The sequence below is a fragment of the Vespula vulgaris genome, chromosome 3 (assembly GCF_905475345.1).
Source record: "Vespula vulgaris chromosome 3, iyVesVulg1.1, whole genome shotgun sequence".
NCBI lineage: Eukaryota > Metazoa > Arthropoda > Insecta > Hymenoptera > Vespidae > Vespula > Vespula vulgaris.
The window spans coordinates 5,288,975-5,315,577 of NC_066588.1; the positions used below are offsets into that span (position 1 = coordinate 5,288,975).

The window sequence follows — 26,603 nt, forward strand, 5'->3', positions numbered from 1 at the left end:
ACGTATAGATTGCTGTTCATTGGATGTATATTATCTATGAGAGTTGAAAATCTACGTAATATTACATTCTATATATCTATTACAAATTATTATTAATTATACGTTTACCCATAATGCTTTAGACTAGAGAACAAAATACAGCTTTAAAAAAATTAACACCATCGAGATGACGAAACAATTGTAATGTGATTGACAGTTAATTTAAAGGAGAATTTTAAAGCGCGATTGTCTGAATACGAGACATAGATGCGATCGTAAGCGATAGCAGCGCTAGCCTTCCTAGAGACGACAAGGATCTATACTACTTTGTAACATACTTGCCTTTGCTGGTCGCCATAGAACTTGCTATAAATTACACGAAATATTTGATGTAATTTGGGTGAGCTCTTTCATTAATTTAACATCTATAAGTTCAACCTTTTCATTAGTATCTCGCGTGATGTTTAATTAGAAGTACAAGGATTTTATTATACGAAGGTCATTATTAGTTATGCCTCTGACCGAACTTTTCTCCGGGTAAATTTATATGAGAAAATCAACAATTTTCTTGCGTATTTCAGAAAAACTATGCATTGACAGTTTGGCAGTGACATACTATAAACATAAATGAACGATTTTCCAATTGTACATATATGTCTTATTTCATTTGCATACGTATTTTCATACTAATACATCTTTCTTTAGAAATGACAAATTACCAATTCATTAGATCTGAAAAACTTACTTTATCTATTTAAAAAGAGAATGATATTACTTTTTATATTTATCATTCTCTTGTCTATAAATATAACAATTTTTCTGTTACTTTTTCTAGCTCATGATGTTCAGTTTGCATGGCAGATAACAGATGGCTGGAAGCAAGATCATATTAACAATTATCTTTAATGCCTACTCCAAGGATTAATTTTTTATCAGCTTATCAAAGAACCTGTTACTGTCAAGATGAGTGTCAATATAGCGAGTATTCCTGATCTTTTTAATTTACTAGAATCTAATAAACTTGGGGTGGTAGAAGAAATAAAGCAAGTATTCCATGAACATTTCTTGTGTAGTAAGTAAATTATATCTTTTATAACGTATCTATGTTGTACTTTCATTTCCTATGATAAAATTCAATTACCATAGCAAAAGATAGCTGGCTTGTCAATGGTTTATTGGACTATTATCTTTCAACAAATTCTTTACGGACTGTTGAGGTACTGGCAGGTGTACGTGAACCACACGATAAGCATTTGTTAGATAGATTGGCAGAAGTTATTTCAAAGACTGGAAATAATGAGCAAAAAATTAAAGGACTTACTTTACTTGGTCATATTGCTCGTAAACAACCTACCTGGTTATATAAACTTGCAAATCATACTTTGTTCAGAGATTTGTTAAAATTGCTAAAGGTATTATATATCTTATTTATTAATAACATAATTTTATACAAAGATGTACAAATAATTCAATTTAATAAAACTGAAAATAAAAAATTTCTTTTTAAGGTGGAAACAGATACATTGTCACTTATGAGTGAGCTCCTTTTATTGGTCATGTTGCTACCGATGTTACCTGCTGCATTAGGACCATATTTACAAGAAATTTTTGAAGTATTTGGCCACCTAGCTTCTTATTACTATCAACAATCATCAACACTTTCTCATCCTATACATATGACATCAAATACGGTACTTAGCAATATTGACAAAAATCATCTGTATCTATTACATTTACAGGTGAGTATTGTTTATTCATCAAAATTATATAATATAATAAATGCCATCAAAACACAAAGTAATATATTGTAGGTGGGATTATACAGTTTATTTCACAGGCTATATGCTATGTATCCCTGCAATTTCATCTCATATCTTAAACAACAGTATATTCAACGTGATCAATTGGCTACTTTTTCTCATACTATAAGACCAATGTTGGATTCTGTGCGTATGCATCCCTTCCTTGTTACAGCATCTAAAGATACAGAAATTTCTGCCACTAGGTATGAATTTAGTTATAATTTGTCAATTACTGTACCATATTGAAAATATTTTATTATATATTATAGATGGAAAAAAATGGAACATCATGATATTATAGCAGAATGTGACCGTTTTACGTTAGATAAATGTAGAGAAGAAGTATTTGGAGCCACTAACTCGCGATTTACACCACCTTTAGGTTAGTATTACTTATATAATGTTATTCATATATGAAAGGTTATTTAAACTTGGAGTATTTATAGATCATTCTTCCAATTTTGTACCACTAAATATCAGTGGTGGACTGACAACCACCGAGATAAGTAATGGAGATGAGGAAACATTTTGGTCTCCTAGTATGACAGTTCCACCACAGAGTCCATCATTCCAAAGTACATCTCATGAAGTTCGTTCAACTCCCTCAACGCCTAATACCAACAGAAGTGGTACGTCTCCCCCAGAAGCTGCTGTAGAAGCTACGCCAGAAACGACACCTGTAAAGGTACGTCAATGTTATAAACAAATACATTCAGATGATTTAAAAATTACGATTCCATATAATGTAGGATGTTCGTAAGTTATCGAGGCCACCACCTGTAGGATCTGCAGCAGTTCGAGCACTTAGTATTTTGAGCAATGGTGCAGTAGTAACGCAAACATCGCGGCCTTCCACGCCTGTTCCTCTAAATCCTTCCATATCAACTATTGCCAATTCTGGGATGAGTTCTGGAGATACTGGAGCTAATGTACAAGGGTTTCTTTCACAAAAAATCAGTAAATTAATTGCTGACAGGCAAACTGTTGTTCAACAACCACAGAAATTAATAACTAATACTGAGGATGATAATAGTATTGTGGAAACTGACATAAGTCAAAATTGCAAGAACGATTCATGGCAAGAAGATCAAGAGGTTTTATTAAATAAAATAAATATTTGATTATATACATTTACCATTTCACAAAACAATACACTACACTATATTGTATATCAAAACTAAGGATGAACTTTATACATTACTGATATATATATATGTAAACTACAGGTTTTGGAAATTGTAAGCTTTCAAAATAGTGGCAGTCTTGACATTCAGAAATATAGGGAACAAAAGCCGGAATTTCAAGATGATAAACTACGTGGTACTATAGCAGATTTATCTCAAAAAGTTCATCAACTCCGAGTTTATTCTCAGTATCAACATCCAGTACAACATACAAATAAGAATTTAAATAAGGTAAGTTATAGAGTTTTTATGAATTATAATTAACTTTTAATTAGAAAATTTTTATGAAGATATTAAACGAAATCATATTTGATATAGTTACGAAGAACCAGATCATGTTCAGATATGAAAACGCAAAAAAGGATGGATAATAACGAAGGAAAAGAAACAACAAATTTCATGAAAAAACTCGAAGAAATTGGAACTCAAACAAATAGCATATACCGATACGAATGCTTGTTATTAGGAATTTTAGATCAAAAAGAACAAATATCTGAACAAAAAACTATTCAACACAATTCCGAATCAAGAGTATCACCAACCAGTATGCTTGATCGTTACGTTGATATTTGTGCCCGTGCAAGTAGTTTCTCTAGTGACAATAACAAAGCACGTAGGTATTGTATATACAATATATCATGTACACGCGAGACAATTTTTCAATACAATAAACAAAAATATTTTCTATTCTTTTTGAACACACTAGGCAGAAATTCTACAAAACTAAAGATTACTGAAGAAAATACAGAAGATGAAACAGAAGACGAAGGTAATTTAGATACAGATCATGTAAATCAATTGTTGCAACTAATGCAGATGCAGTTACAATTTGAGCGGCAGCGTAGAGAAGTACATGCTGAACGTAATAGAAGACTTCTTGGTAAATTAAGAGATTCGCGAGCATTAGTAGAGCATAACAATGCTTTAGTAAGTGTTAAAATTTAATGTTCTTAAAATTTTATGAATTTTAATTATCATTGGATATATTATTTCATTTGCAATCGTATAGACTGATCGGCTTAGAATGTTAGAAAGAGAGGTGGAATGTTTAAAAATTGAATTAGATAAAAGTAAAAGGGATAACCGGGACGCTGATGAACGATATAAAGATGCGTTGCACCATTGGCAAACGAAGGTTTGTTGTATATAAAATTTTATATTTTGCTAAAAGCTATTATCGAATTAAAATAACGTAATAATATTGTCAACAATCTGATACAAAGTGTGTAGAAGAGCAACGACAAAATCAAATTTTAAAAGATCGAAATGAATCACTCGAATTAGAGCTAAAAGAGGAACAAAAAAAAATAGTTGAATGTGAACAAGAAAAACGTTCCACGGAGGCTGCATTGTTCGATGCAGGACATCAACTCAAAGAAGCATTGAAGGCAGCTAATCGTGCAAAAGAGTTAGAGCATACTCTCGATACTGTACAAAAGAAGCTCCTTCTTTTAGGAGAAGTAAGTTGAACGTAGATTTGATGAAAGCAAAATGTTTTACGAAAAAAATTTCTTACTTGTTTTATTTTTTTATAGGCACAATCGAAACTGCAAGAAAATGTAGGAGGACGATCGCCTACGATCAATCAAGAAGCGGCACAGATGCAACAAGCATATACAGAAGAAATGATTAGTAAATATTGAGTTTTATTTAATGAAATTGACAATAACAATATTCTCTATTTGGTATGATATATGATATATCTAAATCTTTTAACTTTAGATCTACGACGCCAATTAGAATCCCGTACTTCGCTTGTAGAAGTTTTAAGAGTACGTTTAGCTGAATTAGAAAATAAAGAAAATCGTAAGGAGGCACAACTCGTTGAACTTCAACGTTCTCTGCTAGAAATGAAGGATCAACATGAAACAGAATTAAATGCAGTTGAATCCAAATATAAGGCACAATTGGAAATTAATCTTCTATTAGAAGGTCGTATACTCGAACTTCATGGTACACTCGAGAGTATAACTTGTGGAGCGAGTACTAGTGCTGGAAATCTTCCATCTTCTGCATCTCCTAAAGAACGTACTCCTCCTTTGTCAGTCAGTTTAGCTTCATCAAGCGAGGGTAGCCTTGCCTTTATTCACTCCAGCACTGGGATAATGAACGATTGCTGTGATTCTGCAGGTGAAATTCCGAATCTGCAAGCGATTGTTGAACCTATCCCAAGTAATCAAGTTGCTTCACCATCCCGCTCAAATCAACAACGACAATTTCCAAAGCAAGATTAACATTGTATTGAAATCATTCTCTATTAAACAGGCCTTTGTTTCGCATCATTGCAAGTTATGTCTGGTGCTGTGCTGATCATAAATCAGAAGAAAGTTATTTGTAGCTTTTTATTACTAGATTAGTTGTAATTTACAAAATCTTGTTATTACGCGATTGCCATTTACAAGTGAAGAGACATGTTACTTAATCGAGTTATTAATAATGGTCAACCTTTACTGTTCATAAACGAAGCAAGAATAAAAGGTTCAAATATTTTATGAAAACTTCACAACATTACTTTTAACTCACGGTCCTCCCATTGTTTATAAAAGAATTATTTCTTTGCAACATTGATAAACAAAGATACATATATTGATAAAAATGAGAAATGCTTTATTAATTATTTATTTATTACACATAAGTATCAAAAGACGCATTAAACATATTTAAAATAGTATTTAACTTCGTTCAACGATCGCAATCTTTTTTCAATTTTATTGTTTAATTTTGCGTCCATTTCTGTCTGTTGGCAACTATTAAAACTTTGTTTCATTAAGTTGTATCATTATTTCAAAGCTATTGAAATAATCGTAGTATGTTCGAATATATTTTGGATTGGAGTATATTTAAATTATATTTGAAATCATCATAAAAAATGTAAAAAACAAATTAGGTAAATTATTTCAATTATCGTAACATGACCTTTTTATTGTATAATAACATTTACACACATCTTTAAATATATACTGTAATTAATTGTACTATAATGTTGGTACTTATAGATTTTTCAGTAATGTAAGTATATCCCATTGCAAAATCAAATAAAAACAGTGAATTGAATACTTATTAACATCACGGATGTTAATATATATTTCTAATATATTTAAGTACATATGTTAAAATCAATCAAGATCAACTTGAACGTGAAATATTCTATCAAATTAATTATCCTTTTTGTTGCCTTTTATAACTACAATAGAAAAATAAGTATGATTAGATTATATTTAATCTCTGCTTCTTTTAATACGTTTGTAATTCTTGACTTATAGTCATTAGAATAGCATCATCTGGATTGGCATAACTAGCTAAATCTGGAACAATTTTAAAAGAAAAACATTTACAATGTAATATATATATATAGCTAAGGTATATTATAAAATATCCTTACTCACGATTATGACCTTGCGTGGTATATATTTTGCGTAATAATAATTGCATAAGCCAGAAAATACTTAGCCATACAAGAACACCAACTGAAAAAACTCTAAATGCTATAACACCTCCATATACATCCATTATCCATCCACATAATAAAGTACCACTTGATACACCTACGATTAAAATTTATACTGTGAACCCTTCATTTTCTATATCATATTCAAATTAAATAATATAATGAAATTTGAATTATACTAACCAATTCCTTCGAAAATAGCACCTATTAATCCTTGTATAGTAGCTTGAGTACCTGGAGGAGTTACTTTGTCACCATAAGATACCATTGTTGGCCAACAGAGACCATATGATGGACCATGCAATATTTCCAATGGTAAAAATAGCCATGGATTTGATATTACACTATATCCCATAAACCTTAAAGAAATTTCTTATTATTATTTAAAAACTATTAACTAACAAATATTTTTTTTTTAGACAAAGTTAATTTTCGAAGCTTACCTTATTGAATAAATGAGTAATACAAGACTCATAATATTTATATGACCAAGTTTTTTCAAAATACTTCCTGATAAGAAGTTAAAAGGTAATTCTGCTAAGAAACATTGTATGCCAATCAATAGACCTTGGAGAGTTTTAAGCCATTTTGTTTGTGTAATTGTAGCTAAATTTTCTGTATGCCAAAACAAGAAGTTCCATATTACTCCTGTACACATTCCAGCACCTATGCACCACCATCCAAATACCCATATATTAGCCTCTTTAGTGACAGTTAACAACTCCCTCAGCATTGATGGTTCTTCTTCAGAGCATTCAGGATTTTTCTGTAACGATACTGCTTGCTCCCATTACCTGCCAATTTTGATTCTTTTGATAAATAAGCAGAGCTATGCTTCTATAATATGAACTCATATAACTTCAAACACACCTTTCTCAATCTAGCTGACATTATAATGTCAAGAATCATAAACACCAACATGATAAAAAATATACACGTATAATCCTTTTGAATTTGTCCTTCACTAAAAATATCTACCAAGTATCCTGCACTTATACCAAAAATTCCAAATCCAATGCTTCCCCACATCTTTTGTTTACCATAATCATTTCTTCTCTCATTTCCTAAAGTATATAATATTAAGGTACTGTTACATCATAACATAATAAAGTAATATAAACTTTGTAAAGAAAAACTATATGTATCTAGTAATAATACAAACCAAGTAAATTGAAACAAATAGAATCTGCTATGCTAACCACAACAGCCATGCAAATCCAGCTCACTATAGAAGCCCATAAAAATATATGAAATTGATATGTTAAAACTGTTGCAGATACATTATAATTATCAGATTCATGTAATAATTCATTCAAGGCTGGATGTTGACAAGATGCAATACATGAAGTTTTTAATAATTTTCTGCAAGCTGGTGGATGTGTATTTCCATAGGAAAAAGTTACATTAGAAACTCTTAGGTTTGTACAGTTTTTCTCCTAAAATAAATAAAATTCATCAAAAAAATTTACTATGAACTTTTTAAAGATAATTATGTAACAATTAACTTACAGGTAAATCTTTATACATATTAATTGTTGCTACAAAATCGAATGTTTCATTCAAAAAGATATTAGAACTATTCATAGAACAGTATAATGGATTCCATAGACACAGTTCTTCATAAGCTCTTTGAGAAGCTTTACAAGATAGCTAAAAACAAAATATTATAAAGATCTTATTCAAAAGAAGAACTTTATATAATCTTTGCACAGAGCATCTTTATACTAGTACCTGACTTTAATAATAATACCTGACATGTAGGATTATCCGTAGTTTCTGCAGTTGCTATTACAGCGTGCATTATTTCATCAGAAAATCCTTTCTTTGAACATACTTCTAAAAATAAGTCTCCTTCACAAGTAAGAGTAATATTTGCACTTGTTCTAGATTGAGGTATAAAATAAATTGAAAACAGGCTTATGGCAAGCAATGCTTGAAATATTAAGAAAAAAGTTTTAGGAAGATTAAATTTATCAGCTAATCCTCCAAACAATGGTTTAGCAATCAAACCAGATATAGGTAATATTGTATATATTGTACCGACCAAAATTCCAGAGAAACCCAATTGTTTTGCAATTGTAGGTAAAAATGGTAATACTGGTCCAGTAGCTAAAATGAAAATATGTTTTATTAGAATTAGAATTATCTCGTTCTTAAGTTATATGATACTTACCAGCATTAAATAAGAAATAATGTGCTTTGATAGAAAGAAGATTTTTGTCTATGTTATCAAACATAATGTAAAAGACTATTATTACTACAATCCGAACTGTATAAATTATTTACACTGAAATATTATTCGAACTAATTTATAAATAAAAGATCACATCAGATATAGTACAGTGGTGTAAAAATTTAAAAGATAATTAGTAACTTTTGCAATGTTAATTAAAAAGATATAAAGCTTAATATCAATGAAGAATACTAATAACTAATTCTTATATAAAGTAGATATCCAAGATTTTTATTAAAAAAAGGAAACTTCCCATTCGATTCTAATAATTATATATTCTTTCTTATGTTACGCACATAATGCAAATAACATAGTGGAAAAAACTTCCTGTTTTTTATCAACTTTTTATACGATGATATCTTATCATATCATATAAAATTTATGTCAGGGTTGTACAAAACTATATCAATTGTATTTTCTTTTTGTAATTATCTGTAATTATAAAGATAAATAACCAATATACTTTAGAAAGATTAAGTATTCAATAGAGGTAATTACCTACGTTCGATTAGTTAAAAATGTACTTTTATCTACTAAAAGAAAACTATTTATACAGTTTTATTTATATAAAATTATTTATTTCAAAGAATTTAAAAAAAATAACTGAATGAAAAACAATTGCAAGTACAAGAAAGAACTGATAGTTGACAACAGTTTTTGAGCTAAATATCAGATCGTTGAAGCGTTAAATCGTAAAAGAATCGTAAAAGAGATGTAAGAATAATCTCTGGGAAAACGATTTTATATAGAAAAGTAATCTCGACTAACGAACCAGTTATTCATAGGTGCGCTAGTGTCGTTAATACTCGTATTTTTATGATTCCTTTAATATCACTTGATTATCATGGTTGCGTGAGAGCCAATTAAATTAAAACTCTTATCACGCAAATTAATAAGTTGGTAATAACAAAAGTGGTATATTTTTGTTTGAATTTCAGTCAAAGAAGTCATAACTGTGCATTAGCGAGAGCTTTTAACTCTTCACTAACAATCATTTAATCATGTCAAAAGATATGAATATGTATTAACGTTTTACTGAATTATTTATAATACAGTAAAACTGAAGAATTTTTAATTATAGTTATTTGTAGATGAGGAATTCCATTTTTAAGAATTATCATCATCATCATTATATAAAGAATTTTCTTATCAAAATTATTTTTCCAGAAAAAAAAGTATATTTATTCTTGAAAAATAATTATAGTAAAAGTTTTATGAATAATGTAGGAACAAAATATGGGACTTGGATTAACTCATTTATCATGAGCAGTAATTTTATAATTATTCATTTTTTTATATCTCACTAATAGTGAAGAAATGTTACATATAATTGCAATAGAACTTCACTTACAATTTAATTGTTTACTTTTTTATGTAGAATTTCTATTATTTAATAACATGACAAAAATTATAACGTATTATATCACAAAAATTATTTATTTGATACGATTTGATATTATATATACAAACATACAGATATATAATATCTTATAATATTATATTATATTAATGTCGATATATATATACATACATATATATATATATATATATATATATATATATATATATACACACACACACACATATACACCGAGTTTATTTATATCATGAACTGCTTGCTTGTATCATTGATTGATTATCTATTTGCATATAGAATTGTTCTCCAAACCACTCTCTATGCATCTCCAAGTAACTGTAAGTAAACATATACCATAGATATATCTTTTTTGTTTAATATTATTACTCGCCTTATTCATTTCAATATTTCATAAATTACCTGAGGAACATATCTAAGTATTTCATTAGAAGTTTTAATTTTTTATTTGGAATATCAGCAGACTGCAGCAAATCGGGTAGTATTACTGAAATAAAAAAATAAGAAAATAAAAAAGAAAATTAATCTAAATAATAAAAATATTTTACAAGAAATGATTTTTCTTATAAATAGATAAACACACCAAATAGACGTGTAAGATGAATAGCACCATAATATGTAGAAGGATTTGGAGTATTATTACCACAAATTGAAGAATCTGGTATTAATCTCCATTTATTCGATTGTTGTAACAAAGCATTAATCTGTGCAGAGGTAATAATAGGCATTCTCAACGTTACACCACGTGGACTAGAACATCTGGAGCTTGTACTTGCTATGCTATTGAAAGAAATTCGTAACCAGTGAAGTTTTATATATATATATATTCGCATAAATATACTAATGAAAAGAAATACCTTGATAAATTTCCTGGATCTGTTTTAAGATCGTCAAAAGATCGTAATTGTCTATTTTCATCGACAGAACCTACTCTGTATGATCTTAATCTTCGTTTAGAATTTATTGTATTTTTTGAAGTAGACTCCATGTCTTGTTCGTGTTCTTGAAATGGGGGCAAATGAGCATATTCGGTATCTTCAAATTCTTCTTTGATTGAGATCTCTACATTTCTTAAAATAATATCAAATATATACATCAGATTTTTTTTAAATAATTGAAATCATAATTAATATCTTTTTGTAATTGCGAATTTGAGACAAACATTTTTTTACTTACTCAATTGATTCCTCTTTTATCATTTGTGCCTGTTCTGCATATAAAAAGGAGGATTTCAAGGTACAGTATTGTTCCCTTTCTTGTCTATATAGTAAAAGATCATGTAATGTGAAGTCAAAATATATACGTAACCCATCTGCTATTTCTCTGCATATGTTTACTTCATTTATTGTTTTTTCTATGGAATTATTTGCTTTATTTCGTTGTGGTTTGTCTGGAATATTTGTTAATTGAGTTGTAGTAAAATGCTGCACCCATGATTCCAGAATGTTTGAAACGGTTGGTTGTGCAGGTAATACAGCTAACTAAAAAATGTCCAGAGATTTTAAAAATAATAAATATAATTGAAATATGTATATGAGGATACATGAATAGAGATATTACCTTGTTTTTACTAGTGATTAAATCATGATCCAAATCCAAGATTCTTTTCAGGGTGGTACCTATATCAAGATCAACTCCTGGTTTAACACTTGCACCAGACTGACTTCCTCCACCACTACCTTCATCGTCGCTACTTTCACCAACATAGTCTGAACTACTCTCACTATCTTCTTCTGTAATAACTTCCTGTAAGTGGAAAATGTAAAACATATTTTCCAGTCTAATAATATCGTTATCAAAGATAAAAGAATAATACCTCTGTGTCATAATCAGCCTGTTGTCCAGAACTACCATCTTCAGAAGATCCAGTAGTAGCTGAAGTAGCTCTACTGCCACCACTTCGTGCTCTCCGTCGTGGTTCTTGATTTTCTGATTCGTTTAGACGATCTGATAATTTGTGACTTCTTTTCTTACGTTCTCGGCGATATAAGTAGGCTCCCCTTATTTAGATAGATGAATTTTTGAATAAATTTTGAAGAGTGTGAAAAAGTTACAACTACATTTCAGATCTACATAAATAATATTTATGATAAATATTAAGGAATTATAAAATGTTGATTTTTAATGTAGTAGATATATACAGTTGAAGTTGAGCTTTTTGTGCAAGGTCTCTCTGAAGTTGACGATTTTCTTCTGTGTCTTTTAGAACGTATTCTTCTGTCACACATCGATCCCATGAAGAGTTCCATCCCTACATAAAACAAATATCTTAAGATACAACAAAATACAAATAATGTCGTAATGAACATTTTAAGTTTCTCACTTGAAAATGTATCAAATATTCGACTGCTTTTCTTCCACGTTGATCTTTATTAATTATAACATCTAAGACCTACAAATAGTTATATACACATTATATATTTAACGTATTCTGATAAAGATTTTCCTACCTTAGAATCATATAACACTTTAGCTTTCGTAGGATCAGGCTCATAACAGAGTACTTTTTCACCATCACAAAATTTAAATTTTGGTCCACGCGTCGAAACCATATTGTTATACACGTTTAATAAAAAATATCGTTAAACAAATCGATAAAGCGTTAGCTTACTGTTCAACCATAACCTATTAACTTATTCGAGAAACAAATCAACACGCATTTTTTTCAATTGCAAATGTAGATAATTCCTAAAAATAGAATTCCTACAAATAATTATAATAACAACTAAGTTTTCAGCAACCGACAAAACGCGAATGCATATTCATATCTTCTAACACGGCAAAATGATTGTTGACGGAGAATTAAAAACTTTCACTAATCACAGTTATAATCTAACCTTGAGTGAAATTCAAACAAAAATACAATATATTTACACACACACATATATATATCTTGCAATGACATTTACAAAACACATTAAGGTTGTTGTCCGTAGTAGCGTATGTGATTCCAGCGACAGGTATGGACAAAATATGAACTACAAACGTGATAGGGAAATACTGTCCTCACTATACGCCTATTCATCGGTATGTAAGCTTGTATAGGTTATACCTTCCAATGCGTAGTTTAACAATCAAGTTAGTGTCTGATAGAAATTTTTATATGTAATAAAAATAATAGTGCATCTGACAGAAGGAAATCAAATTCCAGATTATACTTCTCTGAAGATAAATTAATTGAAAAACTTCGTTATTATACAATTTTCGTAAGTGTTCGTAAACATACAAATAGCTAAAGCGTATTTAAGTTGCTGTTACTTAGATATTACTTGCGATGAAATATATAATATAAAATATAATATATAAAAATTCGAAATGTACATAATATATTGTTTAAATAATTACAAAATAGTCGTAAGTATTCATTATTTAAACATATCCGTATAGAAAGAGAGAATTACGATATTTACTCGGAATATAAAAAGAAAACTTCTATAACTATCGGAAACAGTCAAGTGTACGTATGCTTGACATTAAATGTAGGCGAATTAAAATTATTTTATATTTAACGTGTTACGAACTATGGAATTTCTAAGCAAATGTACTATTGTTTAAATACAGATTTTGTTTTGAAATGAGATTTCGTTTTTGTTGATTGAGCGAACGCAACGCGACTCCAAGGTCAATATTTATCCGCGTACGAATATATTAAAGTTATTTCATATTCACGTGTTACAAGGTATATAATATTTAAACTAATATACTATTGTTTAAATATTAGTTTATTGTACTCCGGATATATTATATATTGTTTAAATAATTATAAAATTATCGAAAATTAATAAAGTTGTTTAATCTTAAACGTTTGGAAAGAGCTTCGATGCTTACTCGTTGGAATGTAAAAGAAGACTGGGATGATAAATATCAAAGTCAGTCGAACGTTCGTTTTTGTTGATATTAAATGTTGTCAACGATGTGGAGATCTCAGTTTAATTGTGTATAAATATTAAATTGAAATTATTTTATATTTAACATATATTACGAGCTATGTAATATTTAAACGAATGTATTATTTATTAAATATTAGTTTATTGTACTCCGTGTACATTGTATAATTAATTATGAAATTATTTCAAAATTATATATTATTTCTAAGACTCTTCATAAAGGACTATCAATCGAAGGCTCATGAAAATGTTAAAGTGAACATGACAAATGAATCAATTTTTAATAGATCTGAAAATCTAAGTATCAGCTTACGCAACAAACAAGGAAACAATCGTCTATTTCGCGTATACAAAAAACATATCACTCTATTGTTTATATGAAAATCAGTAATGGGGATGAGAGCTTCTTCTCTTTTGCCGTAAAGTTCAAGAGGCGCTACAATACAAAATTTTTTTTTCATGAAAAATGTTGAAAACATCGCCAACAGTGAATTCAGACGTAATTCGTGAACGTTTTTAACGAACAAGATTTCATCTTATAAATGAAGGTTTAAGCGAGTAGATGGCTTTTACGTTCTTTTTTTTTTTTTTTTTTTTTTTTAAATACTTTTATGCATAAATTATTGTTGAAAAAATATTTTTTACGTGACATTTTTCAAAGAAAATAAATGTTTTTCAAAAATTCGAGAAAAGTCATGTCCTCGCTTAAACTTTTATCTTTACAATGAGAGCTTGTTTATCAAAATCGGTCAAGAATTATGCCTATTGTCATTATAGGCGTAAACTATTACAAAATAGTAGTGATGAACAGAAGAAAATAAAAACATAATATATGATTATAAAGACGAGTAAAAGACGAGTGTCTTTCCGTGTCGCCGTAGTTAGGTTCTTACCGACGGAGTATGTAAGAAAGTGAGAGAAGGAGAAAGAGAGAGAGAGAGAGAGAGGGAGAGAGAGAGAGAGAGAGAGAGAGAGAGAGAGAGAAGATGAACGCGGATTGGTGTAGCGGAAAAGGAGGGCAAAGAGTGGGGGAAACATCCTGGCACTCTTTGCGCGCGTTTGTGAAACTTGTTAGTCGCGTCGTCGCGTAGTAGTGGTTCGTACTTATATGCGAAGTGAGGTTACATTAAAGAAAGAGAAAGAGGGAGAGAGAGAGAGAGAGAGAGAGAGAGAGAGAGAGAGAGAGAGAGAGAGAGAGAGAGAGAGAAAACGGTAAAAGAAAAGACGACGGGACTCGAAAACGTAACGCGACCAGAAGTTCGCTTTTGTTTCGCCGTGTGTAACGTATGCGTGTATATACGACAAAATAGCTGATGTCACAAAAAGAGAGGAAAAACGAAGGTGAATATAAGGTGTTTGATCTAATCACATTGAAAATATAGAAAGTGTTATCTATGAAACCACCCATCATTGGGTGGGATACTTCCGAAGTATTATTTTCAATAAATTTGTCGTCAATAGATCTGCGCCGGGCAAACAGGTAGTTGTTGCGAGAGTAGGACGCCGTTACTGAGTCCGTAACTTTCATCGTAGTTGACGACTTAGAAAGAAAATCTGTGTCATCGCTATTATCATCATCATCATCATCATCATCATCATCATATTTATTATCATCGACGTTGAAGAAAGAAAAGGAAAGGAAAGGAAGTGTGCACGATTAACGGCGAAGAGGACGAAGAAGCGATTTTTGAATCGCGTTGCAGGTAAGAGTTTATGTTATTCGAACGTGTAGATCTATTTCAACCGTCCTCGTATGGCTACTAGCGGTGGGTAGGGTCACATACAAATGTATTTTCGTCTCTTGATTTTTCGTTTAGTCGTAACCTTTTTTTGATCTATTACGCACGACATAACTTTCCAATATTCGTTTGTACATTTTTAGTGACATGCGTTTAGAACATTGCGTTCTATTTTTTTTCCTTTCTTTTTCTTTCCTTTTTTTTTCTTTTCATCGTTAGAAACGCATACTTTTCCTTTTGTACTACATACGCGACGACAGTGGCCATTCTTATCGAATTTTTCAAAGTCGTCATTTCTACGTCGTCCATTAAAATAACCTTCTTTTGATTTTATTATACAATTCGATACGATCTTTATCGATTTAATATCGTTTATTCATTGTTATCATAATTATACTTGTTTCAAAATTATGCGTGATGTTAAAAAATTCTTGTGTGGCATGTTAAGATAACACGCTCGGGCTAATACTCACATTTTTTGAGATATGCGTGCAGGTATTTATACGCGAGCAAAAGTATTACAATATTTTACAATAATATTATGAGCCTTAAATGGAGTCACAGTTTTAATCGAGGAATTTAACGATCAACAAGATATTTTTTTTTTATTTTCAAAGTTCCTTTTCATTATTCTTAATATTACAATTACATACGTTACAAAACGAGTATCCATGATTGGACGACGATTGATTGATCGAAGATCGTTAAGCGTATTCAAACGGTATATTTGATACATCATAGTATCATCCTTAACGCGCATGTCTCATATCATATATATATATCTGTCCGTACATCTACATAAAAGAGTTACGTGTTACGGCAATCTTTCAATAATACGAGGCATAGATCGTACTCATCATTCCTTATTTTTGACTTATATGACTTCATACCATAAGGTAACATTAAATTATTTCATTTTATATCTCTTTTACTAGACATGAACATTATAAAGTGAAAACGTAGTATTGGTAAGAAAAAACTAAATAAAAAGAAAAAAGATTCGACGACACTTTTATTTTCGATTCGTAAAGATGTAAATATCAATCGGAGATTCTGATTGGTCGAAATTGGCGCTCAATATGTCGGTCGTAGGATTGGTTAGAAAACGAAAAGAAAAATGGCCGACTTTAAAGGGTTCTTTTTACTTTTTTTCTTTCTCTTTCTTTTTCCATCTTCCATTTTATATTTTGTTTCTTTGTGATACATCTAATTAATGATTACTCAACTGTATCTCATCAGACGTGCTCCATTGTCGATCCTCTTCCCTTATCTCATCGACGCAACGCGTTCACGCCTTTTACGCCCGTACGATAGCACGTAATCGATCGGGGCGGTGTTTTCTCATATTCATCTCGTGTTCCTTCGTCGTCGATCGTCGTCAGAACCATCCTATCGAGGTATGTATGTACATACTTACTTACGTCAAACCAAAGGACGAGACGAAATGTATCGATCTCGAAGAAGCTTTTTCCTTCTAATCTCTAATTCACATACCTATCGACCGACGAATCCGTCTCTACGTCGCGCTTTTTCTCAAACGCTCATCCATCGAAACGACAATCTTCTTTTATTTCTTTATTTCTTTACTTATTTTCCTTGTAAATAAATAAATACGGTGTCTTATTTTTTTATATACGTATAGACAGTGAAAATCGTATAACGTGATCATTTGAATGGATTATTATTAAATTATATTATAGATATATATATATTTTTCTTTATTCTCTCAGTGAGTGCTACGCACAAATTTATTTTTATACTTTTTGTAATTTATTTATCTTTTTCTTTGAATCTTTAAATCGGTTAGATTTTGAAATGTGCGGAGGTGGACTCCTACGTGATGATCACTCCTATATATACATATATATCTGTTGCACTCCATTTAGCGCTTGGGACTTATTAGTGACGTAACGCGTTAATTCGTATCGTACTAAATAGTTTTTTAACGTCGGTGGTACAACGTTATTAGGATAATCACGTCGAACAATTCACACGATTTTATTTCATACATAAATTGTGAACGTTACATCATTGACCTCATTAAAATCTTTATTTTTTTCATTTTCGGTAATATGTAATATTATTGAACCCCAATCCCTTTTCTATCTGATTCTTCTACGTATTATTGTTCGATCCTAAACATTTTTTTTTTAGATATTAAAAATAAACAGAAAGAATGGATCAAGGATTTCCTGGTCAACATACAACAACAACCACCGTCACTACTACGACGACCACCATTCAACCTAATGTACGATTTGATCCATCTTATGTGAGAACATTACCGGGTATTCTCAAAATTGTTCAAGTGGTAAATATATAGTATTCCTATGTATGCATAGCACGAGCGAAATCTTTCCGCCCAAATTAACTGTTTCCTCTCTTTCAGATATTAAATCTCTTGGGATTCATATGCATCACTGTTTCGATTTATAGTAGCCACAGTCGAGGAGGATGGTTCAATACCGTGGCTATGGGTGGCTTTTGGTTCACCGGTGTTCTCCTTGTTCTTTATTTATTCCATATTGTTGAGAAGTTCTCCAAAATTCCATGGTTAAAGATCGTAAGCTTTCTATTTCATTAATTTTTCTTTCGTGAAATTCCTTGTATTTTTGTTGAGAAAAAAAAAGAAAGAAAAAATTGTTATCTTTACTTTATCATTGTTTCATTATAATGACTCATATCAAAGCATTTAGGTTATCGACGCCTTTACGATTTTACTAAAATAATATTTCGTATGAAACGTGCCGTAACCAATTATATCTCTTTCTCTCTCTCTCTCTCTCTCTCTCTCTCTCTCTCTCTCTCTCTCACTCTCCCTTCTCTTTCTTTTTCTCTTTATCTTTCTCTCTCTCTCTCTGTCTCTCTTAAAGTGATCTCTCAAGTGAAAGCACGTTGGAAAGTTTAGACAAATTATTTATAGACGTACAATTATAAGAGAATAAAAGAAATATATGTTTTATGCTTTATATAAATTAAATATTGTTTTATATAACAAATTAAAAAAATGATATTATGCTATTTTACTTTTGATAATTCAAGAGGTCGATGATCTCTTTCTTCTTATGTAGATAAAATTAAAATAACATTTTTTAGTTTTATTTTCATCATATTAATATTTCTTCACAGGAATTCATATTCTGTTCGATTTGGACGGTGTTTTATCTTTTGGCTGCTTCTTTAGCAGCTGATTACGGCCGAGTTTCTGAATCTTTCGCCGTTGCAGCGGTGAGGAAATTTATATATATATATATATATATATATATATATATATATCAAATCATTGAAAAAATCAACAGATTATTTCTACGTTCCTCATTTTCTCTTTTCTTTCTTATTTACAGTTCTTCGGTTTTTGTGCCATGGTAGTGTATGGTTATGACGCTTGGTTGAAGTTCAATGCAGCGAGAAGCGGAGCTTTGGCTCAGGGTCAACATATGCCAAAACAAGTTTCAACAGTTACCAGTCCCGCGTATTAATTTTTATAGGTATATGTTAATATATCTGTAGTAGTTGATGACGAATGAAAAGCATGAAGTCATCGAAAGAGAGCATGAAGTCACGATTTTCAACACGAATCTCCTTGGACGATCTATAATATTGGATTGATCACTCGCGAATGATCATCATCGACGTAGAAGATGTCTTTTTTTTTCTATTTTACACGATATTAGTATTAAGTTATAATAAGTTATCATTCATTTATTTAACTCATTCGAATCTCCATTGTTGTGTCTGATGAAAAGATACGACGCGTTGTTCGATGCTGTATAGTCGAAGCGAGTATACAAGCACAAAGCTCTTTATTGTGTCGCTTTTTTTCGTTCTAAGATGTCTGAGCTTCAAGCCTTTAATTCCTTGAAAGTTTTCAAGGACAGTATATAATATTTAAATATCTATTTAAAAAATTAATATTAATTCTACAAATGGAATGATTTTAGTGTTCTTATCATATAGCCAAGACTAACTTTTATCCGTCTTATTAATATATTTTTTTTTCTACCTTCAGATTCCGCGCGCGTGTCGTACAAAGAATAATTATTATTAAATACGGCGACATCTGTGAACTTGCCGATGACCAAACTTTTTTTTAAAGAAATTCGCGCTTATTCACAAACCTGTGAGCGTAGGGAACACAAGTAATTAAGTTTAGCGATAATGTCGACCATCGATTGTTAATGTTTAGATGATATTTAATGTTGTTTATTTGAATCAGCAGAGTTGATCGTTGTTCGTTGTTTTTTAAAGCAATATCTATAAAATCGAATATTTACGTACATCGTACAAACGAACACATATCCTTGTTTTTTATACTCATCGTATACGTAGACCTTTTTAAATATGTCCTCTTCATGCTATGGGCAATATAAAGTATATATGTATGTATACATATGCTAGTTTCACCGCATATCGTAAAATATTACGCTTATGAGATCAACCATAATTGAATGTTGCTTTACGATACGCCTTATCATATCAGCATCTTGATGAGTCATCGTTTAGACTTGTCAAGAAAATATTATTTTAAATACGCTTAGCGTTTTTGTAAAAAAGGCGTTGCCTTATAGTAAGTACTTACGTAAAATATTATGCGAATCATTTATAAAAAAACGTTGACCAAATAATCCCAATATATATATATATATATAATCGTTACGAATAAATTAGTTAATTGTTTCACGTTACTCATACCGTGATTCATACGATCACGTTAAAATTGTGTGCGTAGAATGCGTTGTAAACTATATTTTTATTACTTTTTATTCGATCGACTCGATACAGGTACATCATATGTATAAATATATATACGTCGTAGATATATTAAACTAAATAACTAATTTATTAGCGATGTGAATGCGTGTATGACGGCGGAGCATAGAAGGTGTGGGGGGAAGGTATAAATCGACGAAAATAAAATCAATCGGATGAAAACACTTTTTGAAATCTAAAGGGGTAAACACGCATCCTTTGGCGTTTCTTTCCCTACCACAATTCGCTCTCTCCCTTTTCACGGATTTAATATGCTTCGATCGCAAGAGAGGTTTTTATAAAAGTACATATATATATATATATGTATGTATATACGTATATATGTAATATATATATATATATAAAAATACATAGTGTTATTTCTAGAGTTATAACGTTGGATTTTTAAAGAAAAGTCGAGAGTATAGTCTTTTACGAAAATCGATTAAGTAGTTAGAGTCTTTCTATTTTCATAAGCGTTTGATTGAACGATACCGATTTCTATATCTCTCGAATAGTCTTTCGTAGACTTAAGCATATATGAAAATCTGGATCATCAGTTCCCGTACGTAGGTCGAGGACGACGTGCCTGTTTCTTACCCATATTAGAAAGATCAATGGTTTTGCCATCAGGTAGCACTAATTTGTTCTCTTGATAATCGACAAAGCCATTCTCCTCTTCTTCCTCCTTTTGTTCCTCGTCACACTTAATTCCAGTCTCGTAGGTGTATTCCCGTCTAACGCCATCCGGGTCGACGTATCCATATTTACCACGAGTTATGCAATCGGTGCCAATGATCTCTTCCTTGTAAGAACCGTCGTCGTTCTCGAAGCCCCAGGTGATTGAACCGTCGGCATTGTCGTTACGATATCGTCTTATTATCTGTGCCATTATGAAAATACAAAGAGAATGTAAAGAAAATTTAACGATCTAGAGTCAAGGTATATAAGTACCTGTTGAATCATTAACGAGGACTCACCTGTGCTACTGGCTTCTTTCCACGGGAATCATAAATCTGTGTAGGTTTAGACGGTTTAGGTGTTCCTCTTATCTGATCCCTAAATGGTGACTCCTCAACAATTGGTTGTTTTCTTGGTTTCGTTGGTTTTGGTGTTGTTCGATATTGGAAAGGAGGAGCTGGCGGTAATGCACCTCTACCACTTGGCACTGGAGATGCCGATTGATAAGGACGTCCTGGGCCAGACGATTGTGATATTGCCGATGGACCACTTGGTCTTTGTGAATCACTTGGACCTGTATTACCGGCCGATCTTGAAATATTTTCATCGCTAATTTCTTCCTCATCCTCATCTGGTTCCAAGCTATGATCGTCCTGATGTTCATGATCACGAGATATCTCGTGTGAACGTTCTTCCTCTTCGCTATCCTCTTTCACTGGTTTTACCTGCTGAGGATAATTCGGTATTGATGCGATCGTTGGTAGGCCTGGTCTATTGAGTCTTGCAGCTGGGAAGGAACCTGTTGTTTGGCCATCGTCCGCTCCTGCTCTAGGTCTGACGATAAAAAAGAATTAGAATTAATAATGATTTCGTCCTTTATTATTTCTTTTTTTATTAACATAACTTATGGATCTATATGAGGTTGTTAAAATAAATAAATAAATAAATAAATAAATAAATATCGACAACTTCTGTACATTTATTTATATCGATTATATATACATATATATAATATTCTGTTATAGATTAATTTAACTAGCATATATGGTACCTGAACGTAATTGGACGACGTATTCGTTGATTTGCAAAAACTGATTGCGAAGGTGCACTCGGTCGTGCTATCGGTAACCTCTGATATCGTGCAGATCGAATAGCTGTCGGTAGAAATTGTCCTCTTTGTGGGCTACCACCAGCTCCTCCATCCGTAAACTGTGTCGAAGCGAGTCCAACGACGCACGCCAACAACTAGATGAGAATTAAAAAAACAAATACACAATTCGTGTTAGCTTTTCTTTTTATTTTTTTTCCCATTTCTCTCTCTCTCTCTCTCTCTCTCTCTCTCTCTCTCTCTCTTTCTCTTTCTCTCTTTTTTTCTTCAGAAAATATTTCCAGCTTCGAGCAGCTAGAATTCATTTCAGGTTAATCTAGTTTGCAGGTATGCGGTGGCTATAGCTCAGCACTGCACGCAGCATCAAAAGAAAAAAAACATTCTAGATATATCTCGTACTTTCAATTCAACATTTATTTACTTTTACATTTTTCATGCTGTTTCTTTTTTTTGTGCATTTACTTTCTTTTTTGCCGTATTTTTCTTTTCTTTTTTATTCGTCTTTTATTTTTTTTTTATTTTTTTTTTCCTTCATCAGTCCTCAACGAGTTTTCTACGCTAGTTGTTTTATACGGGAAGTTGTAGATACGAGTGATCGACTTAAATGTCAGTCGATTAAACGGTAATGTCTATAACCGCGTATAAAAGAGAATGCGTCGCCATACACGCATGTGTTACATGACATCGTCTGGCCCACCAGTCGAATCACTTTCTCTTTTCTTCATGGTACTGCTCATTTCATATATTCGTTAAACTTTCTCATCGTAATTGCGATACCTGATATGTGCTTGTTCTTATCTCATCGATTATGTTCTTTACAAGGTTATTTTTTTTATATTTAAGACATTTTGATGGTTGAAAAAAAAAGAAAAAAAAAAAAGAAAAAGAAATGATATATAGCCCAACGTTTCTCGATTCTTTTGCCATGCATATTTGTTTATAATGATATCGCCCAATACATTTGTTTGTAATAGCATCACGATCCAAATATTTATAATATAACATTCTTAAGTTCCTGATAAACTGGAATCACTGTATATTATTTTAAAAAATATAGACGTTCATTAATCGCTATCCTCGCTTTGTTCTGAAATAGTGGTCCATTATAAAATTTAATGTGGTTCTTTATTGGTTGAGGAATATTGATAATATATCTATATCTTATATAATTGAAATATTAAGAAACTTGTTTTTAATGAGTACAACGATATCTTAGTCGATTGAACGTTGTTTATATCATAATCGATACTTTCAAATTATTAGATCAATATAATCAATCGAATTCATCTAAAATTACAAGATAAAGAACCAGCTTCGAATCACGTTACTTGTTACACAAGTAACTTTCTTCGAGTATCAATTACATTTCGAAATACACATCGATTTTCGTTGTTCATTTAAAAAAAAAAAAAAAGAAAAACCATACATCTTCCTTTCTTAGAAAAAATATATTCAGGTTTTGTATGTAAATAGATCAAAGTGAGAAAGTGTACATTGTGATTTAGTAAAACCGATAAATAGAGCTCGACGAGGGAAGCATGGAAAATTAAGTAGAGAAAGGTTGAGTTTCGTGAAAAGAGATAATCGGCTCTTTGAATTTGAGTCACGTAGTATTACGTCAAAATGGTGAGAGGAACATAAAATCGAAGAGTGTGTTAACAGTATATAATAAGAAACATATAATCTTTTTTTTCTTCCTTTTTTTTTAGATTTTATATACCGATTTCCGGACTCACAGTATATTCCAACAATTTCCGTAGTATAATAATAGTATTAATAAAAAATCCGTTTACAACTTTCTTAACGGACGCTTTCACTCCGGCATCCATACATTTTCGTCCACTGGCCGAAAGCATTCGACTTCGCATGCATCTTACCGGCCGATCTCGTTTTGATTTTCTTATTCTTGCCAATTACTTTTTCTTTTCCACTTTCATGTATACTAACGTTTGTAGAATAACATCTGCAAGTAAATATATTTTTCTAGAAATCAATGCTTTATTTTTAGACGATTTTTCACCGATCGTACATAGGTAATTTGATCTATCATTGCGTAATACGATCATACAAAATGGCGGGACTATAAAAGATGTCAGGATATTTGAATAGATCAAATTTTTTAAGAAAATAATTCCCTTTTCTCCTTGCTATATATGTTAAATATTGATTTTTTTTTTCCTTTGTACGTATATTTGTCCACGTATATGAAATTAATTTGTAAATTTTATTATGGAGGATCACAAAATCCTAACACTCACAGATTCGCAAATTTTTAAATTACGTTTCTTGTTTTAGAATTTACAACGGACAAGAATGTATGGTATGGAAAAAATTGGATAAAAAAAATATGACGTTGAGATTATTAAAAATTCTATGATTAATATGATTAATATTTCAATTTGTTTAATATAGAGTGCTAGGACCAAAGAATCGAAGAGGGCTCCACTTGTTCATTTCTATGTTCGATCATCTTTTGTCTATAGAATCAATGCGTAAGATTTGAAATTTGAAAAGAAAAAAGTAACGAACGTATCCTTTGTAAAATGTTGAACGACGGGAACGTTTTCACAGCGTAATTAACATCTTGAGAGCAACACAATCGAATCCACTCGAATATATATATATATATATATATATATATATATATATATGAATTCCAAAAATATTCACGTCGTTGTGATCAATTTCCTTCGAATTGGACGTTGAATACCTTCTCAACGTATGTACACCGATCTGAACGATATAAACGCAAGCGGATTGGATAAAAAATCAAGATGGCGAACATTGAAGGGACACGAGAATCGCGTTATAATAAGGGCACCGTTTTAATTGGGCTAGTTAAACGGTTATAAATAAAATATAACGATATTACAGGTACTCACGATCACCGCGACGCGCATGGTCGTGTCTTGTTTCGCAATGGTGGGCACACTGGGTGTGGTGCCGGTGCGTTTATGCTTGACACTACCGCGAACGACTCCCCGTCTCCGCGTTCTTATACTTATATCCCCCTTTAAATTCCTACGGTACGGCTAACGTAGGCCAACTTTCCATCAGGTAGCAGAAATTGTTTCGCTCGTTCTCGTGACATGAACTATACAAGTAATTATAGTATTGGACACTGTAAGAGACTTTGCTATAGATCATTGCTTTTCATCTCCTTTTCACAATGATCGATGAATCGAAGGAACCATCGGATTATTTTGTACGTTAGATCAAATCGAAAATGAATTTCGTAATTTGTTTTTCGATTTAGCCCCCCTTAAAATTTAAATATAAATTTCACCGAGATACCAGCTGTATGCTAAATCTTAAGAAATGAAAGTGCAGCATCTTCGTGACGATCGAGAGAGAAACGACGATCCGGCTGACTTCGATTCCCGTCTACGATGAGTAGGGAGACCGTTCGAGTCTCGCGTTCAAGGTCAGTGCCGGGGTCGAAGAAGGCTGTTCCGATCTTCGCAACGTGATGCCAGCTAGTCTTTATATTCATGCGACCTTAATGCAGAACAGGGAGATGCATTTAAGTCAATTTGTACTTTCACAATTCACGATATAACACGTACGAAGGTGTTGCACAGAAAACGCGAGTATACTCTAGAACGAGACTTACTTATCCCCTAACGTTCAACGGAAAGGGAAAGTCAAATCGTAGAGACACGCAAGTTATTGGAATATTTCCATTTCGTTTTTTACGATTATGGAATTCATTAATTCCTTTCTATTTTAATAAGAGGAGATTGTAATATTGAAATATAAGCATTTAACGTAACAACTTTTAACAATCTTGAGTTTTCTTATTCGATAATGAAATAACAATTTCATTATTTAGCAGATTTCTTCAGTAAATAAAATTAAAAATATTGTTATAATCAAATCCTAATCGTAATACAATTTTTTATTATTCGTCGAGAATAGAATCGTCTACAACGTAATATATCAGTAAAATATTTGAAATATTTGCTAAATACAGGTAGTGAATACAGGGAATTCAATATATTTCACTTAACTTATCTCACAATTTTAAGTCTTCATATGATGATGACGATGATAATAATAATAATAATAATAACAATAACAATAATAATAATAATTTATTTATTAATTGAATTGTTTAGAATAATATAGACTTTTCCTGTACATGAAACGTTGGAATTCTTATAATAATACCCTGATTAATAAAAAATTTTCATTGTATATCGTAGAACAATCGTATAGGATTTTCAGAAGCTTGAATGTAGCGCCAGTAAAATATTCGAAATGCTTGCGAAATGCAAGTGGAGGATGCACGAAGATGTGCGACTTGAGGAATTCCGCGAGTTGGAATCCTCGCAGGGCAATCGACCGCGAAGGTAGGCAAGCTAGTTGATAGGTGGGTACAAACGGGTGAGCGGGCAAAACGCAGCCAGGCTGGCAAG

At 31.4% G+C, this 26,603-nt stretch overlaps 5 protein-coding genes across 16 annotated transcripts; 2 read left to right on the plus strand and 3 right to left on the minus strand.

The window, feature by feature from the left end:
* Positions 1–148: 148 nt before the first annotated feature.
* Positions 149–5,463, plus strand: LOC127062506 (hamartin). 3 transcript variants are annotated; one of them, XM_050990859.1, is made up of 15 exons: positions 149–379; positions 815–1,051; positions 1,126–1,391; positions 1,488–1,718; positions 1,791–1,984; positions 2,051–2,163; positions 2,228–2,466; positions 2,531–2,875; positions 3,008–3,196; positions 3,284–3,578; positions 3,672–3,892; positions 3,975–4,100; positions 4,189–4,425; positions 4,501–4,597; positions 4,688–5,463. In XM_050990859.1, exons 2-15 carry the CDS (start codon positions 943–945, stop codon positions 5,197–5,199), a joined length of 3,174 nt encoding a protein of 1,057 aa, XP_050846816.1. In that variant the 5' UTR covers positions 149–379; positions 815–942; the 3' UTR covers positions 5,200–5,463. The 3 variants fall into 3 exon arrangements, with proteins under 3 accessions (XP_050846816.1, XP_050846819.1, XP_050846820.1); XM_050990862.1 differs by having other exon boundaries at positions 323–477; XM_050990863.1 differs by having other exon boundaries at positions 374–516.
* A 481-nt stretch (positions 5,464–5,944) lies between these two features.
* On the minus strand, positions 5,945–9,404 carry LOC127062507 (major facilitator superfamily domain-containing protein 6-like). Of its 3 annotated transcripts, none has more exons than XM_050990864.1 (10): positions 9,149–9,401; positions 8,587–9,078; positions 8,164–8,522; positions 7,923–8,063; positions 7,576–7,849; positions 7,284–7,477; positions 6,857–7,179; positions 6,597–6,772; positions 6,352–6,510; positions 5,950–6,270 (listed from the first exon to the last, which is right to left on the minus strand). In XM_050990864.1, the coding sequence occupies exons 2-10, from the start codon at positions 8,648–8,650 to the stop codon at positions 6,200–6,202; spliced, it is 1,761 nt and encodes a 586-aa protein (XP_050846821.1). In that variant the 5' UTR covers positions 8,651–9,078; positions 9,149–9,401; the 3' UTR covers positions 5,950–6,199. The 3 variants fall into 3 exon arrangements, with proteins under 3 accessions (XP_050846823.1, XP_050846821.1, XP_050846822.1); XM_050990865.1 differs by having other exon boundaries at positions 9,145–9,401; XM_050990866.1 differs by having other exon boundaries at positions 5,945–6,270; positions 6,348–6,510; positions 8,587–9,404.
* A 512-nt stretch (positions 9,405–9,916) lies between these two features.
* On the minus strand, positions 9,917–12,930 carry LOC127062508 (male-specific lethal 3 homolog). Of its 3 annotated transcripts, none has more exons than XM_050990868.1 (10): positions 12,472–12,930; positions 12,345–12,413; positions 12,163–12,272; positions 11,838–12,021; positions 11,582–11,767; positions 11,198–11,502; positions 10,879–11,091; positions 10,665–10,801; positions 10,424–10,508; positions 9,917–10,339 (listed from the first exon to the last, which is right to left on the minus strand). In XM_050990868.1, exons 1-10 carry the CDS (start codon positions 12,571–12,573, stop codon positions 10,252–10,254), a joined length of 1,479 nt encoding a protein of 492 aa, XP_050846825.1. In that variant the 5' UTR covers positions 12,574–12,930; the 3' UTR covers positions 9,917–10,251. The 3 variants fall into 3 exon arrangements, with proteins under 3 accessions (XP_050846825.1, XP_050846824.1, XP_050846826.1); XM_050990867.1 differs by having other exon boundaries at positions 10,605–10,801; XM_050990869.1 differs by lacking the exon at positions 12,345–12,413 and having other exon boundaries at positions 10,605–10,801.
* Positions 12,931–13,081: 151 nt separating this feature from the next.
* Positions 13,082–20,581, plus strand: LOC127062514 (CKLF-like MARVEL transmembrane domain-containing protein 4). Of its 6 annotated transcripts, none has more exons than XM_050990892.1 (6): positions 13,082–13,227; positions 15,370–15,611; positions 17,802–17,958; positions 18,037–18,210; positions 18,777–18,875; positions 18,992–20,581. In XM_050990892.1, exons 3-6 carry the CDS (start codon positions 17,824–17,826, stop codon positions 19,124–19,126), a joined length of 543 nt encoding a protein of 180 aa, XP_050846849.1. In that variant the 5' UTR covers positions 13,082–13,227; positions 15,370–15,611; positions 17,802–17,823; the 3' UTR covers positions 19,127–20,581. The 6 variants fall into 6 exon arrangements, with proteins under 6 accessions (XP_050846849.1, XP_050846851.1, XP_050846848.1 ...); XM_050990891.1 differs by lacking the exon at positions 13,082–13,227 and adding an exon at positions 14,892–15,260; XM_050990889.1 differs by lacking the exon at positions 13,082–13,227 and adding an exon at positions 14,892–15,249.
* Positions 20,391–25,254, minus strand: LOC127062510 (uncharacterized). Its single transcript, XM_050990875.1, is given in 5 exon segments — positions 20,391–21,279; positions 21,377–21,911; positions 22,129–22,322; positions 25,068–25,214; positions 25,216–25,254. Coding segments are annotated over 5 exon segments (1,227 nt in total). The 5' UTR covers positions 25,240–25,254; the 3' UTR covers positions 20,391–20,952.
* Between the last annotated feature and the right edge of the window lie 1,349 nt (positions 25,255–26,603).

Excerpts from the sequence above, each read along its gene's own strand:
- LOC127062506 (XM_050990859.1), top strand. The coding sequence starts at position 943 with ATGAGTGTCAATATAGCGAGTATTCCTGATCTTTTTAATTTACTAGAA. Across the intron at positions 1,052-1,125 it reads CCATGAACATTTCTTGTGTA|CAAAAGATAGCTGGCTTGTC; the intron begins GTAAGTAAATTA and ends CAATTACCATAG. Across the intron at positions 3,197-3,283 it reads CAAATAAGAATTTAAATAAG|TTACGAAGAACCAGATCATG; the intron begins GTAAGTTATAGA and ends TATTTGATATAG.
- LOC127062507 (XM_050990864.1), bottom strand. The coding sequence starts at position 8,650 with ATGTTTGATAACATAGACAAAAATCTTCTTTCTATCAAAGCACATTAT. Across the intron at positions 8,523-8,586 it reads TTATTTCTTATTTAATGCTG|CTACTGGACCAGTATTACCA; the intron begins GTAAGTATCATA and ends TTTTCATTTTAG. Across the intron at positions 6,773-6,856 it reads TTACTCATTTATTCAATAAG|GTTTATGGGATATAGTGTAA; the intron begins GTAAGCTTCGAA and ends AATTTCTTTAAG.
- LOC127062508 (XM_050990867.1), bottom strand. The coding sequence starts at position 12,573 with ATGGTTTCGACGCGTGGACCAAAATTTAAATTTTGTGATGGTGAAAAA. Across the intron at positions 12,022-12,162 it reads CAAAAAGCTCAACTTCAACT|GGGAGCCTACTTATATCGCC; the intron begins GTATATATCTAC and ends TATCTAAATAAG. Across the intron at positions 11,092-11,197 it reads ATAAAAGAGGAATCAATTGA|AAATGTAGAGATCTCAATCA; the intron begins GTAAGTAAAAAA and ends TATTATTTTAAG.
- LOC127062514 (XM_050990892.1), top strand. The coding sequence starts at position 17,824 with ATGGATCAAGGATTTCCTGGTCAACATACAACAACAACCACCGTCACT. Across the intron at positions 17,959-18,036 it reads TTCTCAAAATTGTTCAAGTG|ATATTAAATCTCTTGGGATT; the intron begins GTAAATATATAG and ends CCTCTCTTTCAG. Across the intron at positions 18,211-18,776 it reads AAATTCCATGGTTAAAGATC|GAATTCATATTCTGTTCGAT; the intron begins GTAAGCTTTCTA and ends ATTTCTTCACAG.